Source organism: Peromyscus maniculatus, chromosome 5, assembly GCF_049852395.1.
Source record: "Peromyscus maniculatus bairdii isolate BWxNUB_F1_BW_parent chromosome 5, HU_Pman_BW_mat_3.1, whole genome shotgun sequence".
Lineage (NCBI taxonomy): Eukaryota > Metazoa > Chordata > Mammalia > Rodentia > Cricetidae > Peromyscus > Peromyscus maniculatus.
In genome coordinates, this window is record NC_134856.1 from 54,013,389 (window position 1) to 54,030,420 (window position 17,032).

Genomic DNA, 17,032 nt, shown 5'->3' on the forward strand with positions numbered 1-17,032 from the left:
ATGGACTGTAAAATTAGTATGTACATGAGAATCCCAGATCTTGACTGTGCCTTCCCACTTGACCTCCAAGGGATAGTTGCCCTGTGTCCTGGGTGGGAATTCACCAAGCTTGTGATGGACAGTCCAGTGTTAGATCCCATGGCTCCATGTTTGATCAGATCTTTAAAAAAAAATTGTTGCATATCATTAGAGCCAAACTGATACGACTAAGATAGGTCTGTCAACACTTCAGTGCATGGTATCTTAGGGACTTTCAACTAGTACCATGACACCAGATTGTACTGCTGGGGTACCCAGAGGGTTACAAGGAGCCCTGTCCTAACTGGGGAAATCAGCCATGCTCACAGCACTGCCAGATCTCAGTTAACTGGACTGCAAACTAGACATCTCCCTGCCCCCGCCCCCCCCCCCCCCCCGACGTCCAGGACCCAGCATGGAGATGGCCCGCCCAGCAGGCTCGCACCTCCGAGGTGTGCGTTATCCACTTAGCAGCAGTCTGTACTCCCTCAAGTACTCAAGCTTTGACTTCACTACTTGCCGTAGCCTGTCCCCACTGTCTGATCCAGTGCTTAACCCTAGAGGCTGCCTTGACCGAGGCGGCACCTCACTGGTTCTGTGCTTGTGTGTGCCCTACGCCTCGCTGCTCGCTTGGGCAGTGGACCCAGGCAGGAGGGAGGGCGGGCGCCTCGGTCACTCGGGGGCAGTTTAGATGCTGTGAAATTAAACCCGTTCTAAGTGTACTTGTTTGAATTAACTGTATTGTAATATTATTTGTTGAATGTAGTAATTAGGTATTTATGAATATATTGCTGTAATTTCTGACAACATCCCAAAAAATAAAATCTTCTAAATCACGAGAAGAGGAAGATCTTTTTATGTTAGCACCACCACCCCTCCCCCCCAATTCTCAACTACATGCAGCTTTCACAGGTCCAACTTGAAGACGCTGAACTAAGCGGGCCTGAACAGTTGCTGTGCATGGCGTGCAGAGGAAGGAGCCCGTGCTCCTTAGAGAAATCATTCCTCACGAGAGGAGAGCCGCTGGCTTCAGCTCTCGATGGAAATTGAACTTGCTGAGTTCTGACAGAAGTGAGTAGCCATCGCACGGCTTCCACCAGGGTTCACACCCCCTCTCCACCGTCACGTGCTTCCAGAGCTTGGCCAGCAGCAGACAGCAAGGGTCTGCACACCGCAGGCCTGTGGCTAGAAGTCCTGAGACTGTGTGCTCTCGGCGGGCTGGAGGCTTGTGCGGAGTTTGTACATGTGATTAAGTGCCTGGGTGAGGAAGGCCCCGCTCGTGTTGATCTCCATCAGGGTTAAGTTATCCAGCTGAAACCAAAAGCAAAGGGGCAGAGGAAATTCTGACCTTAAAGCCAAACTCAACTGAAGAGAAGCTTATACACCAATGAGTTGTTTGTTCCTGGGTGCTGAGGATGAAGCCCAGTGCCCTGGCACACCAGGCAAGCTCTACCCAGAGCCATGCCCCAGGTCCCCATGAGCTACTCAAAGCACAGCTTCAAATCCCTGCTTACATGGCTGAGCAGGCAGGATGCCCTGACGACTCCCTGGAAGCATTCACACTGACTGGCAGTGCCCACTGGCCCAAGGCGGGGACAGGAGGGCCATGCGTACCTTGGCATGTGCCTCCTGCTGCCGAACAAAGCTGTCAGCAGACACCCGGAGCTTGGCCATGCGTGTGTCCCAGAGGTCTTTGATGAGTGTCCGGATGGTGTCTGCTTTGGGGATGTTGTCAGAAGCACTGAAGATACACAGAGGCAAAACAGACAGAGGCACTTGGTAAGCTTACCCAACAAGGCAGAAGTGGCCGCCGCCACTTCAAAACCATAGCTTGGGGGCAGGCCAAACAGCTCTGCAATTAGTGCGGCCACTCTTTCTGAGGATTCCAGTCCCATTGCTGGCATCCATCAGGCAGCTCACAACTGCTTATAAACCACAGGCCCCCAAAACACCTGCGGCAGACACAGACCCATCCAAACATGCACACAAACAAATCTTTAAAGATAAAGCTTGATGAACCAGGGGTGCCAGCTCATGGCTGTAACGTTAGCATTCAGAAGGTTGAGGCAGGAGAACTACAAGTTCAAGGCTGAGATACACAGCTAGAGACCCTGTTTCAAAGAGGGAAGGGAAAAAAGCCTTGCACAGACTTGGTACTGGGCTCTGTTCTTTCCTCAGTGGTTGGCATGTGGGCAGGTAAGCGTGGCACCCAGTGTTTTCATTCATGCTCACTGTCCATGGTCAGTGGCTACACAGAATGACAGATCTAACCAAGTGAAGAAGTACTGAAAGTCAGGAGTGGTGACTATACTCCCAGCTCTTGGGAAGCTGAGATAGGAGGATACCTGGATATGGAGTATAGTGTGAGACTCCATAGCAACAACACAGGCTAGAGATGGCTCAGTAATTAGCACACACAATGCTCTTGTAGGGAGATACAATTTGGTTCCTAGCAAGCATGCCAGGTGGGGCAAAATGACCTCTAACCTCAGGTCCAAGGTAATCCCATACCTCTGGCCTCTCAGGGCACCCACATGCACTCACATGCACATACTGACACCGACACACAGACACAATAAAAATCAATCTTCAAAACAGTAACACTTTGGAGGGGGCTAGAGATGGTTCAGCAGTTAAGAGCACATACTACTCTTGCAAAGGACTCAGTCAGTTCCCAGAAACCTCCATGAGGTGGTCTATAATCCCCTGTAATTCCAGCTCTAAGAGCTCCAATACCCTCTTCTTGTCTCCTTGGGCACACACATGCATATACCCTTGCACAGACATACACATGTAATTAAAGACAAACATATGTCTTTAAAAGAATAGTGGAAAATTGGGCTAATGGGACACTCCCTTTAGGGTAACAACATCCTGTGCTGTGTAACTCTCATGGCTGGCTAGTTCAGCAGATCCCTGTTTTTACAGTGACGTAGGCTCACTACCCAGCACCACCAGGAAAGAAGAGGGCAAGCTTTGTGCCAAGCCCTTTAAGTGCATCTCTGGCCTCACAAAAGGCTGAGAGACAGGACTGCCGCTGTGGGGAGCACAGGTTACAAACTCACAGAGCAGAGGAAAAGTCTCAAAGCAGCCGGTGTCTACAGAGAGTTTAAGGTCAGCAGTTGTAACAACTCTCCTTTACGACATACTTGAAGCCAGCCTTTGAAGAAAGCAGTTCACACAAGACAGAGGCAGACGGACTCATGTAGCCCATCACTAGGTGCTCTCCCTCTGCCAGTCAGCCCGGGAGAGGTAGGCAGGTCTGCAGTACAGAATGTATGCAGTGCACTGAATTATGAACACAAGCGTTCAGATCTTACGCTCTGAACAGAAGAAGAGGACAAAGAACTCCAGATCCTTATCAAGTGAACTAGAGAACAAAGCAAACCTGGGTTCCTGGACCATCGAGATGGCTCAGCAGGTAAAGGTATCTGGCAAAACCCGACAATCTGAATCCAACCTCTGGAACCCACATGATAGGAGGAGAGAACCAATTCCTGAAAGTGTCCTCTGAATGTATCCACAGAAGAAATGGCCTTTTAAATTTCTATTTTTATTATATTTTATTTAGTTTTGTGGGGGGTTTTTTGTTGCTTTTTCCCCCACTAGCCTGGGTTTCTCTATGTAGCCCTGGCTGGCCTTGAATTCAGATATGTGACTGCCTCTGGCTCTGAGTACTGAGATGTGCACCACCACTGTCCAGCTAAAAAAAATTTTAATTTGGTTCCTTTACTAAATAAATTACACAGTAAGGTTTTGTTTTTTTGTTGTTGTTTTAAAAGACTCAATCTTACTGTATAGCTCTGGGTGGCCTGGAACTCCTAAAGTAGACCAAACTGGCACTCAGAGATTCATCTGTCTCTACCCTCCATCCCCACCCAGTGATGGAATTAACAGTGTGCTACCACACCCACCCGGACAACAATAAGGTTCTTGGTAGAGCGTATAATACACAGAACGTCAAGAAACAGTCCTCCACACTGGTAGCACCAGCCTGGTTCCTAGTCATGCATCCAGATTCTCTCCTTTCCTAGACTACCCGTCTCTCTCAGACCCCTGAAGACACCACACCTCCCTTGGCCTCCCAATCACCACAGAATCTGTGTCTCCACGGCCCATCGTGTACCCCTCATACCCTCAAGCATACGGACCCACAGTACCTTCCAGCTCCTCCCATTCTGCTGCCCTCTCCCTGCTCCTCAGGATGGTCTGCTGCTCTGCTCAAGCTGGCGTTCCTTAAATGCTTTCTCTGCCCCCCCCCCCCCCCCCCCCGCCTTGCTGTGCCCCCAAGGACTCCCAAAGGCCCTGATGGTGCAGCAGTTTCATGACCAGTTCACAGGGTCACGTTGTTTCCCTACCCAAATAGGAACCCAGGCCCATGTGACCATGTTCAGAACAGTAAGTATATTGTAGGAAGGAATGAGTGAGCCTCAGCCTCCCATCCCTCCTGAGTTCGCCTTTAGACAAAGCAGTGACACACGTCCCTACTGTCCAGCTGCTCGAGAGGGCCGCGCAGTTCTGCTCTGGAACCAGCTGAGAGGTACAGTCTAGCTGGATGCTCGCTAAGTTACCTTTGAGCATCCACCGCTTGCAGTCAACAATCCTTTCTGAGGCCTGGGTGGGGACAGTCCCTGCCCATCTAGTACAGGCTGCAGAATGGCACAGCCAGACAGAAGACGACAAAACTGTACTGTAGCAAATGCCAGGGCAGAGCTCTGCAGACACTACTAGGCCAGGAGGAGCTGGGGCAGGAGGACCACTAAAGCCCGGAGCTCAGGACCAATTTAAGCAATCTAGCACGACCCCATAGCAAACAAACAAAACCTGGTCTGCAGATCCCCGGGGATCATAAACCTACAGAGAGAGCTAAGGAGGGCTGTGAATGAAGGGGGCGGGGACACCTGCCAGCTGTGACTGCTCTGAGCACCGGACCTAAGACTGAAGCTAGAAGCTGCAGACAGGGCAGCACCAAGCAACCTGGCCACCACATGAGGAAGGATCCAGAAGACAGAGAGCTGGGGCAGATGTGGGTGCACAAACCCAGAGCTTGCCAGGGCACATCTCTATAGCTCAAGACCAAGGCCCACATGAGGCCCTTGGCCACTCGTGTGACACACAGGGAACCCAGATCCATACACTTTCAGTCGGACTAATGTGCAATTACAGAAAAGACTGTTGCTCTATGGAGTGACAGTGGCTACATTGCAATCCAGTGACAAGTGACAGGCCTGGAATGTACAGAATCCAAGGTGGGGAGAGAAGGAACAGGAGAGAACAGAGAGATAGCCTAGTCCCCCTGCATGGAGACAGACACCTCCTTCAGGTCACCTATATGAGGGCATGCACTGCCTCGTGGGCCGACTCACTGATTCAGCAAGAGCTTGGTGATCTCCATGTAGTGTGGGCTGGGCACTGGGGTGAATGTCTCCTCCTTCCGCTCCTGATCTCGCAACTGTTCCAGTTTCTCTGAAACATAGAGGTTAGTGCGTTTCACTATCACCATAACAAAGAGAAAACGCATTTTGTTTTGTTTTTCAAGACAGGGTTTCTCTGTGTAGCCCTGGCTGTCCTGGCACTTGCTCTGTAGACCAGACTGGCCTTGAACTCAGAGATCCATCTGCTTCTGCCTCCAGAGTGCTGGGATTAAAGGCGTGTGCCACTCCTCCCAGCTGAGAAAATGTTTTTTGTTTTGAAATTTGTCGATATATATATATATATATATATATATATATATATATATATATATATATATATATATTAGTGTTCTGTCTGTATGTATGCCTGCATGCTAGAAGAGGGCATCAGGTCCCATTACAGATGGTTGAGCCACCATGTGGCTGCTGGGAATTGAACTCAGGACCTCTGGAAGAGCAGCCAGTGCTCTTAACCACTAAGCCATCTCTCCAGCCCCAAGGAAACATTTTTAATCTTACAATCTGACTAGGCACTGGTATTGCCTACATGGCCAGTAAGCACGTGCAGTGCATAAAAACAATGTGGGGTATTCGTACCTTAGACTAGATGTCTTGCAAGCACCTATCAGGAAGGATGCTGCGTCTGATGTCACCACTACCCCTGAACCTTCTTCTGACCTAACTTCCCTTTACTAGTGCCTGTAGCCAATTCCCTGTGACCTCTCAGTGCTGGGGTCCAGAGCTCAGTGGGTGAGTCCTCTCCACACCCTAGGCTCAAACTCCAGCCACTTCATCCTGCCCAAGTGGAGACCCAGCACACATGGAGTACTTCTCCAACTCCTGCCTCTATGTCCCACTGTTCACATGACTTGCACCTGGACAGCAATCCAGCATCCCCAAGATGGCAGGCTCAGACCACACCCTGGGCCCCCTCATTGCCCTGTGCTCTGCCAATCTCAGCAAACAGTGATTCCATCTAAGAAGAGCTGAGCCTCCAGCCACAGCTGGGCATGCCTTAGCACCATCTCTTCTTTTTCCTCCTCCACACAGACCATCATGATAGCCTGCTACCGCTCCCTAGAAAGCATCCAGGCCAGCTACAAGCAGCCTCAGCCCACCTCCATGAAAGCAGTGATTCGATTCTTCCTGCACACTTCATGCACGCCAGGCAGGCAGTCTGCCACTGAACTGAACCCCTGCACGGGATTATTTTACTTTCTACCCTTGAATCATCTAACAAAGCACATCTGTTCAATGTCTTCACCAATCAGGAAGACGGGCAATGCCAACCCTCTGGCCAGGATTTGGGACAATGCGATCTCATCTACATTTCTCTGGAATTCTAATGTTTCAACACTCAGCAGGACTGGCTGGCAGCTTCTTAAAACTTAAGCATCATCTGTCCTGTGGCCCAAGTCCCCAACAGGCGGTATCTATCTGCCTAAGAAAAATAACCCAGCAACATGGGAGATGGAGGCAGGAGGATTAGCAGTTTAAGCCCATTCTTAACTACATAGCAAGTATGGAGCAGAAATGACTCCCCAACAAGCTGTCCTCTGCTCACGTGTGTGCCGTGGCACATGTGCAGACACACAGACACAATGATGACTTTTTTATATTTTATTTTTTAAATTACATTCATGATATTAATTACATTTGTGGTATTCCACGATGATGATTTTTAAAACTAGGAAATAGGGGGTTGGAGAGATGGCTCAGCAATTCAGAGTACTTGCTACTCCTACAGAGGAGAGCACTCATGCAGCAGCTCATAACCCCAGCTCCAGGGGATCAGAGATATTCTTTTGGTCTCTAAAGGCACTGTATGCATGTGATGCACATGACCCATACATATAAAAAAAAATTATAAATGGCAAGTAACCCAAATACCTGCAGAACGGGTGAGCAGAGAGGCATAGAGTACTCACAGAGGGAGCACTTAGGCAGGAGAACAAGGTGGTCAGAAGGTCAGCTGCAAACCACACATCCACCAGAGAAGCAGAGCACATGACATCATTCTAGGGACATGAAGTCCCAGAGCAGACAGGCCTCCTGCGTGGGCTCCCGACACCAGCACCATCCAACTGCTCCTCACCTGGACAACAAAAGCCCAGAACTCTGCAGTCTCTCTAACCTTGGCCTGGGCCAGCTGAAACTAGTAACGGGTCTCTAATGGATTCAGGCCTAGAGGGTGCCCTCCTGAGGCACAGGAACTGGGCTCCCCAGTTTCAGGACTATCAGAGTCATCCACTCCTTTATACAGGTAAAGTTCAAGCACCTCTAACTATCCTGGTTTGAATAGCCTGCCCATTTGCTTCCCTTTGCCATGATGAACACCATGACCAAAAATAAACTGGGGATGAGAAGGTTTATTTGGCTTACTTATCAAAGTCCACCATCGAAGGGAGTCAGGGCAGGGACTCAACAGGAACCACAAGGGAAGACTGTTTATTGGCTGGCTCAGTTTGCTTGCTTATACAGGATAGGACTATGGGCCTAGGGGTGGCACCGCTCACAGTGGGCTGGACCCTCCTACATCCATCAAGAAATTGCCCAACAGACATGCCCACAGGCCAGTCTAATGGAGGTGATGTCTCAAGTGAGGGTGCTTGTTCCCAAGTGTGTCTGTCAAGTTGATAACAAAACGAACCATGACTAAGCCTTTTCTTCTAGGTCTTCTCAGGTGACTCTAGCCAAGCTCACTGGGGATCTTCAAACTCTATATACCTCTCTCCCACCAATTAAAAAAAGGAGAAAAGACTGCAAAGGCTCATGGTTGACTTCTTTTCTCTAACATCTTCACAGGCATCTTGAATCTACCACACACTTCTGACTCCAACTGTACAAAGTGTTTTTAACAAAGAGTTATGCAACCATCAATTAAATTTCAGATTACCACCCCCCCTAAAAAAAATAAACCCTCCATCCCCTCTCAAGACCCCATTACCTAAGCAGTCACTATTCTGTACCTATAGTTCTGACCAGTTCTGTCTGTTCATATGAACAGAATCATACAGTCTCTAGTCTTTTGTGCTTGGCTTCTTTATTCAACATCCGATTTTCCAGGTTCATCCACCTTGTAGCATGGATCAGAAGCCCATTCCTTTACATGGCTGGATAATATCCCATTGTGGGGTGACTGTCCTAATTTGCTTTTCTGTTGCCATGATAAATACCATTGCCCAAGTTGGGGAGGAAGGAGTTTATTTGGCCTGATCACAGTCCATCGCTGTGATGGACAGGAACAGAGACAGGAACCACGGAAGGAGGCTGCTGACTGCCTTGCCTTCTTACAGACTCAGCACCCCCTGCCCAGGGTTGACAACACCCATAGTGGGCTGGGCCCTGCCATATCAATCATTAACCAAGGAAATGCCCCACAGACATGCTCACAGGCCGGTAGGATGGAGGTAATTTCTCAGTTGAGGTCCCCTCTTCCCAGGTGACCTGAGTTTGTATCAGTTTGACAAAACTAACCACACAGTGACACACTATTTTCACAGTCTTTGTAACAGAATTTCCCAGCATGCTGACTGATACTTAATTAAAACAAAAGTTGTCGGATCTCTCCTGAGTTCGAGGCCAGCCTGGTCTACAGAATGAGTTCTAGGACAGCAGGGCTACACAGTGAAACTCTGTCTCGAAAATTAAAACAAAACAAAAAAACACTAAGAAAAATTTTAAAATGCTTGTTTAAAAGTTGAATCTCAGCCGGGCGGTGGTGGCTCACGCCTTTAATCCCAGCACTCGGGAGGCAGAGCCAGGTGGATCTCTATGAGTTCGAGGCCAGCCTGGGCTACCAAGTGAGTTCCAGGAAAGGGGCAAAGCTATACAGAGAAACCCTGTCTCGAAAAACAAAACAAAACAAAACAAAACAAAAAAAAAGTTGAATCTCTACTCCACTTTTAAATTAAAATGTATTATTATTGTGAGCAGTCGAATGCATAGGAAAGTCAAGGGACAACGGTGGGACTCCTCCCGTTCTCTCCTCCCGCGGTAGATTTTGGGGATCGAACTCAGGCTCTTAGGCTTTGCTTGTAAGTGCCCTTACCCACTGAGCCATCTCGCCGGGCCCACATCTTTGATTTTAAGGCTAAACACCTAAAATCCAAATAGGAACTAGAAGCATCACAACACTACACACCAACGAGCCACTGGAACAGCTACTGATGTCGGCTGTCCGGGAGCCAGGAAGGGGGCAGATCAGGGACACGCCCGCCCACCGGGCCCGGGAATGCTCACCCACATCCATCCACTCCGGAGGTAGCAGACGGCACTTCTGTCTCTGTTTCAGGTTAATGGCCAGCCACAGGGGCACTTCCACGGGTAAGCCGGGGTTGAAGGGCCCCAGGTCCCCCTGCAAGGACAACGCAGATCACAGGTGGCAAGGAGCGGTGACCTGTCCGTGACCCCACGGCCGCAGCCCCGGCCCGTCCGGCTCACCCCGATCAGGTAGATCTTGTCCAGACTGAAGTTCGGGATGATGGTCACCAGTTCCTTCTCCGCCAAAAACTCCACCTCGGCTGCGTCCATGATGAAGAGTACGCGCTACAGGTCCGTGCCCACCCCTCCGCGTCGCTGATGCCCCGCCTGGGCCGCGGCTTTCCCGCCACCGCGAGGGGCCCGCCCCCCGACCGGAAGACGGCCTGCGGCGACCTATAGAGACGTTGCAATCTTAGCAGCCTCGGGAGGAATCCGCAGCTGGTACGAGCCCGCAGATTGGTCGGTCAGAGCGAGGCTGCACTCAAGCCCTGCCCAGAATTATAATATGGCCACGCCCTTCTACGGATTACCCGTACCCTTTCCTGTCCGCGGGCTCCGTGCTTAATTCTTGTTTCACCGGTCTCGTGAGTTACAGCTACTCCCCTGCTAGCCCGCCCCTGCTGCGTCTTTATCCTCTCCAGGCCCCGCCGCTAGCCCTGCCCCCTCTTCTTCATTAGTCTCCGGACCTGCCCCCTCCTCAGGCCGCACACGGCTCCTCCTCTTGCCCGCCCGTCACGCCCATGGCCCCGCCCCTGAAGCACGGCCCCGCCTCTGGCCCCGCCCCTCCTCCCTATGGCCTCGCCCCTCCTGTGCCCGTCCCTTTCCGTATCGGCCCGCAGGAGGCGGTGCACCTGGGGCAATCCGCTCCTTTGCGGCCTCTGGCCGCAAACTCAAGTCACTTGCCTGCCTCCGCTCTAAAAGGGTAGATGTTTGGGACCTTGTCTTCACCTGAGCTAGGCGCAGATTCAGGAATAAACACATTCATCCCAAACTCAGCTCCGGGTGCTGGGACATGGCTAATAGGTCCACACAGACACCATCATGAGGGAAGGGTCTTCCCTTTAATTTTACAGTCTTTGCCCTTTATGAACATGGGTTAAAAAGCAATGAAAATGCAACTTCCCTGTCTGTTCCATTCAGATCCATTGGGACAGGACCCGGAATCATAGCTTCGCAAACGTTTTATCGTTGCAGTTGTGAAAATTGAACCCTAGTCCTCAAAAATGCTAAGCACACCCTCTTCCACTGAGCTACACCCCAGAACCTAATGCCCTCAAGCCTTCTGTACAGAGAACCTAGGTGAGCCAGCCACACTCAAACCCCTGAAAGTCTCCATGTTAATATGGCCCTGCAGGGGAGTTTTGAGTCAGGAGTCTGGTGAGAACAGCTGAACTATAATAAGCCCTATAAACTGGGTGACTCCGTCAGGGTGGCAGCAGACCAGGGTAGCCCACAGGGAGAGGTTAGTCTACAACTGGTAAGGGCAAGAGGGGCTGGATCCGAGTTTGAAACCCCTCACCAGGAGGTCCAGATGTGAGGTGTAATCTATCTCAGCATTTCAGAGGTGGAAGCAGAGGGTCTCAGTGGGGGCCAGCCTGAGCCATGCAGCATTTACTATCTCAAAAATAAAGAAACCCAAGGGTGGGGGTGTACCTCTGTGATGGAACAGTTACCTCCCACATACACGCAGGGTCCTGCTGCAGTGGTATGAATGAGAATGGGCCCCCCTAGGCTCATAGACTTGAATCCTTAGTCCCCCCCAACTTCTGTACCCATCCCCACACCCCCCATTTGGTGGAACTGTTTGGAAAGGATTAGGAGGTGTGGCTTTGTTGGAGGAGGTGTGATACTAGGTGTGGACTTTAAGGTTTCAAAAGCCCCACCATGCCTAGCGTGCTCTCTCTGCCCTGTGCTTGTGGATGAGGATGGAAGCTCTCTGCTGCTGCCCCAGCGCCTTGCCTGCCCACTTGCTGCCATGCTCTCCTCTGTGATGGCCACAGACTCTAACCCTCATATGAACCCCACATTAAATACTTGCTTTTATAATTTGAGTTGTTCATGGTGTCTTATCACAGCAGTAGAAAACGAAGACATCTGGATTCCATCCCAGCAAAACGCACACAGACCCGCAGCAGAAAGGAGGTGCAGCCTGGGTTTCTGTAGCCAGGCAGAAAATTTGCTCCATCTCAGCTGGGGCCCCTGACTGGGCTGTACCCTGCTCCCTGCAGGGACCCTAGAAAGCTGTAATAAAGCCATGCTTAAGCTCCACCCACCCCCATGGCCTGGAAGGCTGCCTGCTGCTTCTCTGTGTTGAAAGTTGTCGCTTGCAAACCCTCTGTCCCCTTCATGAGGTTATGAATTCACACGAATATTCTCAGAAGAAATAAAGGTCACTGGATGCTGAGTGGCTACTCGGAGCCTCGGTTCCCGCATCTTCTTTTGAGGATGGAAGAAGCTTGGGGTGCATTCACGGGAGAAGCCATCAGCCACCTGGACCATGCCAAAACAGAAGCTGCCTCCCGCTCCTCCAGAGTCTGTGTGCCAGCTTGTCTGGGTTTTGATTGACAGAGGAGTGTTTTCTTGACTGGCAAATATTTGTGTTCCCAAGTTGGCTGCGCTTCGCTTCCTGCTTTGCACAGTCTCTAAAAGAGCAAAGGCAAAGAAAGTACTGTAGAGAGTGGGGCCGGGAGATGGAGAGGAGGGTCGGTCGGAGAGCAGGCAGTGGGGCTGGGAGATGGAGAGGAGGACCTGTCCGAGAGCAGTCAGTGGGGCCGGGAGATGGAGAGGAGGGCTGGTCCAAGAGCGGGCAGTGGGGCTGGGAGATGGAGAGGAGGGCCGGTCCGAGAGCAGGCAGTGGGGCCGGGAGTTGGAGCGGAGGGCCGGCCCGAGAGCAGTCAGTGGAGCCGGGAGATGGAGAGGAGGGCCGGTCCGAGAGCAGTCAGTGGGGCCGGGAGATGGAGAGGAGGACCGGTCCGAGAGCAGTCAGTGGGGCCGGGAGATGGAGCGGAGGGCCGGCCCGAGAGCAGGCAGTGGGGCCGGGAGATGGAACGGAGGGCCGGCCCGAGAGCAGTCAGTGGGGCCGGGAGATGGAGAGGAGGGCCGGTCGGAGAGCAGGCAGTGGGGCCGGGAGATGGAGAGCAGGCAGTGGGGCCGGGAGATGGAGAGGAGGGCCGGTCCGAGAGCAGTCAATGGGGCCGGGAGATGGAGAGGAGGGCCGGTCGGAGAGCAGACAGGTAGGATGTCTTTTCCTGTAAGACGGAGGCAGTGTCACTGAGTGGCCACCGGGCTTCTGGTGGGGCATGGATGAGACTGCATGCACTTTATGCACTACACAGTGGTGGTGCCAGGATGCTTCACCTGTGTCTCTCTGTCGCAGTGAGTTTCATAAGACCCAAAATGCAGGTGCGACCAACTTATGGCAGCAGATACACAGAGGGAGACAGAGTGGCTAACCCATGACGAGGATAATACTCAACCCAAAGCAGCCACTACACATCGGGGCACAGATAAACCCCCAAACACGATGCTGGTTCAGCACATGCCTGCAATCCCAGCACACCGGAGGCTGAGGCAGGAGGACTGTGAACTGAAAGCCATTCTAGGCTACATAGCTAGTCCCAGACCAGCCTGAGTTATGTAGTAAGACCCTGTATCAAAAACAAACAAATAAACAATAAGCCTGGCACAGTGGTACACATCTTTGGTAATCCCAGTGCTGGGGAGACAGAGGCAAGCAGACCTCTCTGGGTTCAAGGCCAGCCTCGTCTACATATAAAGTTCCAGGCCAGCCAGGGATACATCATGAGATATGCAAAGGCAATCAGAGAGGGCCTGGAGAGCCGACTCAGCGGTTCAGAGCACTGGCTGCTCTTCCAGAGAACCTGGGTCCAATTCCCGGCATCCACATGGCAGCTCACAACTGCCTGTAACTCCAGTTTCAGGGGATCCAACACCTTTACCCAGACATACACACAGGCAAAACATGAATGCACATAAAAAAATAAATTATTAAAAAAACAACAATAAAAAAAAACAAATACCAAAATCAGGGGCTGGAGAGATAGCTCAGCGGTTAAGAGCACTTATTTATTTATTTACTTATTTATTTATTTATTTGGTTTCTTGAGACAAGGTTTCTCTGTGTAGGTTTGGAGCCTGTCCTGGAACTCGCTCTGTAGACCAGGCTGGCCTTGAACTCAGGGAGATCCTCTTGCCTCTGTCTCCCTAGTGCTGGGATTAAAGGTGTGCACCACCACGGCCCAGCAAGAGCACTTGTTTTTGTAGATGACCATGGTTTGATTTCTAGCACTCAAATGGCCCACAACTGTTTCTAACTCCAGTTCCAGGGAACCAGATGGCCCCTCTTCTGACCTCTGTGGGAACCAGGCTGGCGAGTGGTACATAGACATAACATATGCAGGAAAAATATCCACAAAAACACAAATTAATTTTAAAAAATAAAACAAACAAACCAAAAAACCTCCATGGTGTCTCCATAATGGCTCCGTTGATAACGCGTTTGCTATACAATCATGAGGACCAGGTATGGTGGTGCTCATCTTTAATCCAGGCACTTGGGAAGCAGAGGCAGGCAGATTTCTGTGAGTTAAGGCCAGCCTGGTCTGCATAGTGAGTTCCAGGACAGCCAGGACTACATAGTAAGACACTGTCTCAAAACAACAACAACAGCAGCAGCCAGGTGTGGCACACACTGGAAATCACAGCTCTGGGAAGGCAGAGGTAGGCAGATCCCTGTTTCTCACTAGACTGGCATCCTAGATGACTTGAGGCAAGCTCCAGGCTAATGAGAGACCCTCTCTCAAAAGCAAACAAGGTGGGCAGCATTTGAGAAGTGGCACCGGGTTGTTCTTTGGTCTCCACATGTGTGCACATGTTTACATGCACCTGCACGCATACAAACATAGCTACACACAAAAACAAGCAACATACACAAAACCTAAAACCTGAGATGTTGAGTAGGAAAGAAAAAATCCACACACAGGACTGGAGAGACGGTTCAGCGGTTATGTTCTTCCCGAGGACCTGGGTTTGATTCCAGCACCCACATGGTGATTGACAGCCATCTGTAACTACAGTTCTGGAGGAACCAAAGCCCTTTTCCGGCCTCCATGGGCACCGGGCACACATGTGGTACACTGGCATATGGGCAGGCAAAACGCTTACACAGAAGATAAAATGATAAAAAAGCAGCAGCAACCAGACACAGAAGTCTGTGCAGTATGATTTCCTTCAACGACGTGTCCACAACAGGCAGGTCCCTAGCAACAGAAAGATTCATAGTTGTCAGGAGTGAGGAAGGGAAAATAAAACTGTTTGTGGGGTTCAGTCAGATCCCGGCAGCAGCTTCGCGGTTCAGTTCTTCTGTAGCTCTCCCTGTCTCCTGTCTGCTTCCGTTGTGGCTCTGGTGTGGCTGTCTCCAATGGTGTCGTCAACGTGTTCAGTGACATGAAAGTGCACAAGTCTTCAACGCCAGAAGTGAAGAAAGGCAAGAAGGCAGTGCTCTTCTGCCTGAGTGAGGACAAGAACATCATCCTGGAGGAGGGCAAGGAGATCCTGGTAGGAGATGTGGGGCAGACTGTGGACGACCCCCACACCACTTTTGTCAAGATGCTGCCAGACAAGGACTGCCGCTATGCTCTCTATGATGCAACCTACCAGACCAAGGAGAGCAAGAAGGAGGACCTGGTGTTTGTCTTCTGGGCCTCTGAGAGTGCACTCCTTAAGAACAAAATGATCTATGCCAGCTCCAAGGATGCCTTCAAGAAGCTGATGGGAATCAAGTACGAATCACAAGCAAGACTGCTACAAGGCGGTCAAGGACGCTGCACCCTGGCAGAAAAACTAGGTGGCAGCGCTGTGATCTCTCTGGAGGGCAAACCTTTGGGAGCCGCCTCCAGCCCCCTGCCTGGAGAGTCTAGCAGCCCCAGACCTGCTCATGGGTGTTGCAGGCTGCCCTTTTCCTGCCAGACTGGAGGGGCTGGGGGGATCCCAGCAGGGGGAGGGTAATCCCTTCACCCCAGTTGCCAAATGTCCCCTACCCCCACCCCCGGGACCATCCTGCTCCTGCCACCCTGATGGTTCTAGGCTTTCCAAACTGCTTTTATCTTCTGATTCCTCTTGGGTTGAAGCAGACCAAGTCCCTTCCCAGGCACCCAGTCTGGGGGGAGCCTGCTTTTTTTAAGGACGCCCCTACTCCTCATGCCCCGCCCCCATCCAATGCTGTCAACGTCTAAACACAATATTGACTCTGTGCTTGTCTGTTTAGTTCTGTGTGTAATGAGATGTGGAAAGGACCCTCCTTGCACCAGTTGGTTGCCCTCCACTTCCCCTTGTTCTTGGCCGCTCATGGAAGCAGGACCAGTAAGGGAGCTTCAATTGAAAAAATAAATTTAAAAAAGGCCAATTAACAACAACAACAAAAGACTGTTGATGGTGTTAATGGTACTCACTCTTTGTTGGAGGTTGTGATAGAATTGTTCTAGAATTGGTGGATGGTAATGGTTACACAGCTCTGTAAATTTACTAGAAGTTGCTGAATTGCACATACTCAAAAGGTGTTTGACTTGGCAGTTGTGAACAGGGTGAACTGGGGTGGGGCAACTCTTCAGTGCAGTTTCCTCTCTGTCCACTAGAGGGCCAAGAACACCAGCGCTTGGCTCCACTGTTCTCCAGGATATGGAACGAGTCTTCCTTGGAGAATGAAGTTAGGTAAGGTAGTGAATGCCTATCACCCCAGCACTCAAGAGGCAGAAACAGGAGGATTAAAAGTTCAGGCCACACAGTAAGCCACTATCTTTTTTTTTCCCCCCAAATGCCGTTTATTGAAGAACAGAGGAGGTCATAAACACAGGCTTACAGCACAGTGGGAGAACCCCAGAGGGCTGAAGTTCGCTACCAATGTTTTACAATCTTGCATCTAAACTGTTAACGCCAATTATGCAGGATACACAGACAAAGAACTTCCCTTAAGCATTCAGGAAGGTGGAACCCTGGCAGAGAATTAGCATAGGGAGGATATCAAGGTCAAGGTTAGCAAGCAAGGCAACAGTTACCCAAAACAGGGGCCAGGACCCTACAGGTCCCCCTTTTACTAGAAAATGAGCTTCTGACTTAGTTTGCATGGGACGTCAGTAGGTCACCTTACCCGTCATGGAGATGCCTGCCCAGGCCACACAGGCGCTCTGTCTTAGGTTGGTGAGCGCCCCCCAGGTATTACCCGTCTCTGAATACTCACTATCATACAGGCTCAATTGTGTGTGAGCTGCAGAGTTAACTGCTGCCAAAGATCTCAAAGTGGCACTGGGCTTGCAATCTGT

The 17,032-nt window shown here is 50.8% G+C and overlaps 1 protein-coding gene, 1 long non-coding RNA gene and 1 pseudogene across 2 annotated transcripts; 2 read left to right on the forward strand and 1 right to left on the reverse strand.

Annotated features, from left to right (window-relative positions):
* Positions 1-857: 857 nt before the first annotated feature.
* Positions 858-10,443, reverse strand: Gins2 (GINS complex subunit 2). The gene is made up of 5 exons (XM_006990155.4): positions 9,876-10,443; positions 9,675-9,789; positions 5,385-5,484; positions 1,633-1,759; positions 858-1,329 (listed from the first exon to the last, which is right to left on the reverse strand). The coding sequence occupies exons 1-5, from the start codon at positions 9,963-9,965 to the stop codon at positions 1,204-1,206; spliced, it is 558 nt and encodes a 185-aa protein (XP_006990217.1). The 5' UTR covers positions 9,966-10,443; the 3' UTR covers positions 858-1,203.
* LOC143273327 (uncharacterized) lies at positions 10,193-12,065 on the forward strand. The gene is made up of 3 exons (XR_013051339.1): positions 10,193-10,279; positions 10,890-10,994; positions 11,771-12,065. It is a non-coding gene; the product is annotated as an uncharacterized LOC143273327 (long non-coding RNA).
* A 3,057-nt stretch (positions 12,066-15,122) lies between these two features.
* LOC102904994 (cofilin-1 pseudogene) lies at positions 15,123-15,752 on the forward strand (annotated as a pseudogene).
* Positions 15,753-17,032: the final 1,280 nt, after the last annotated feature.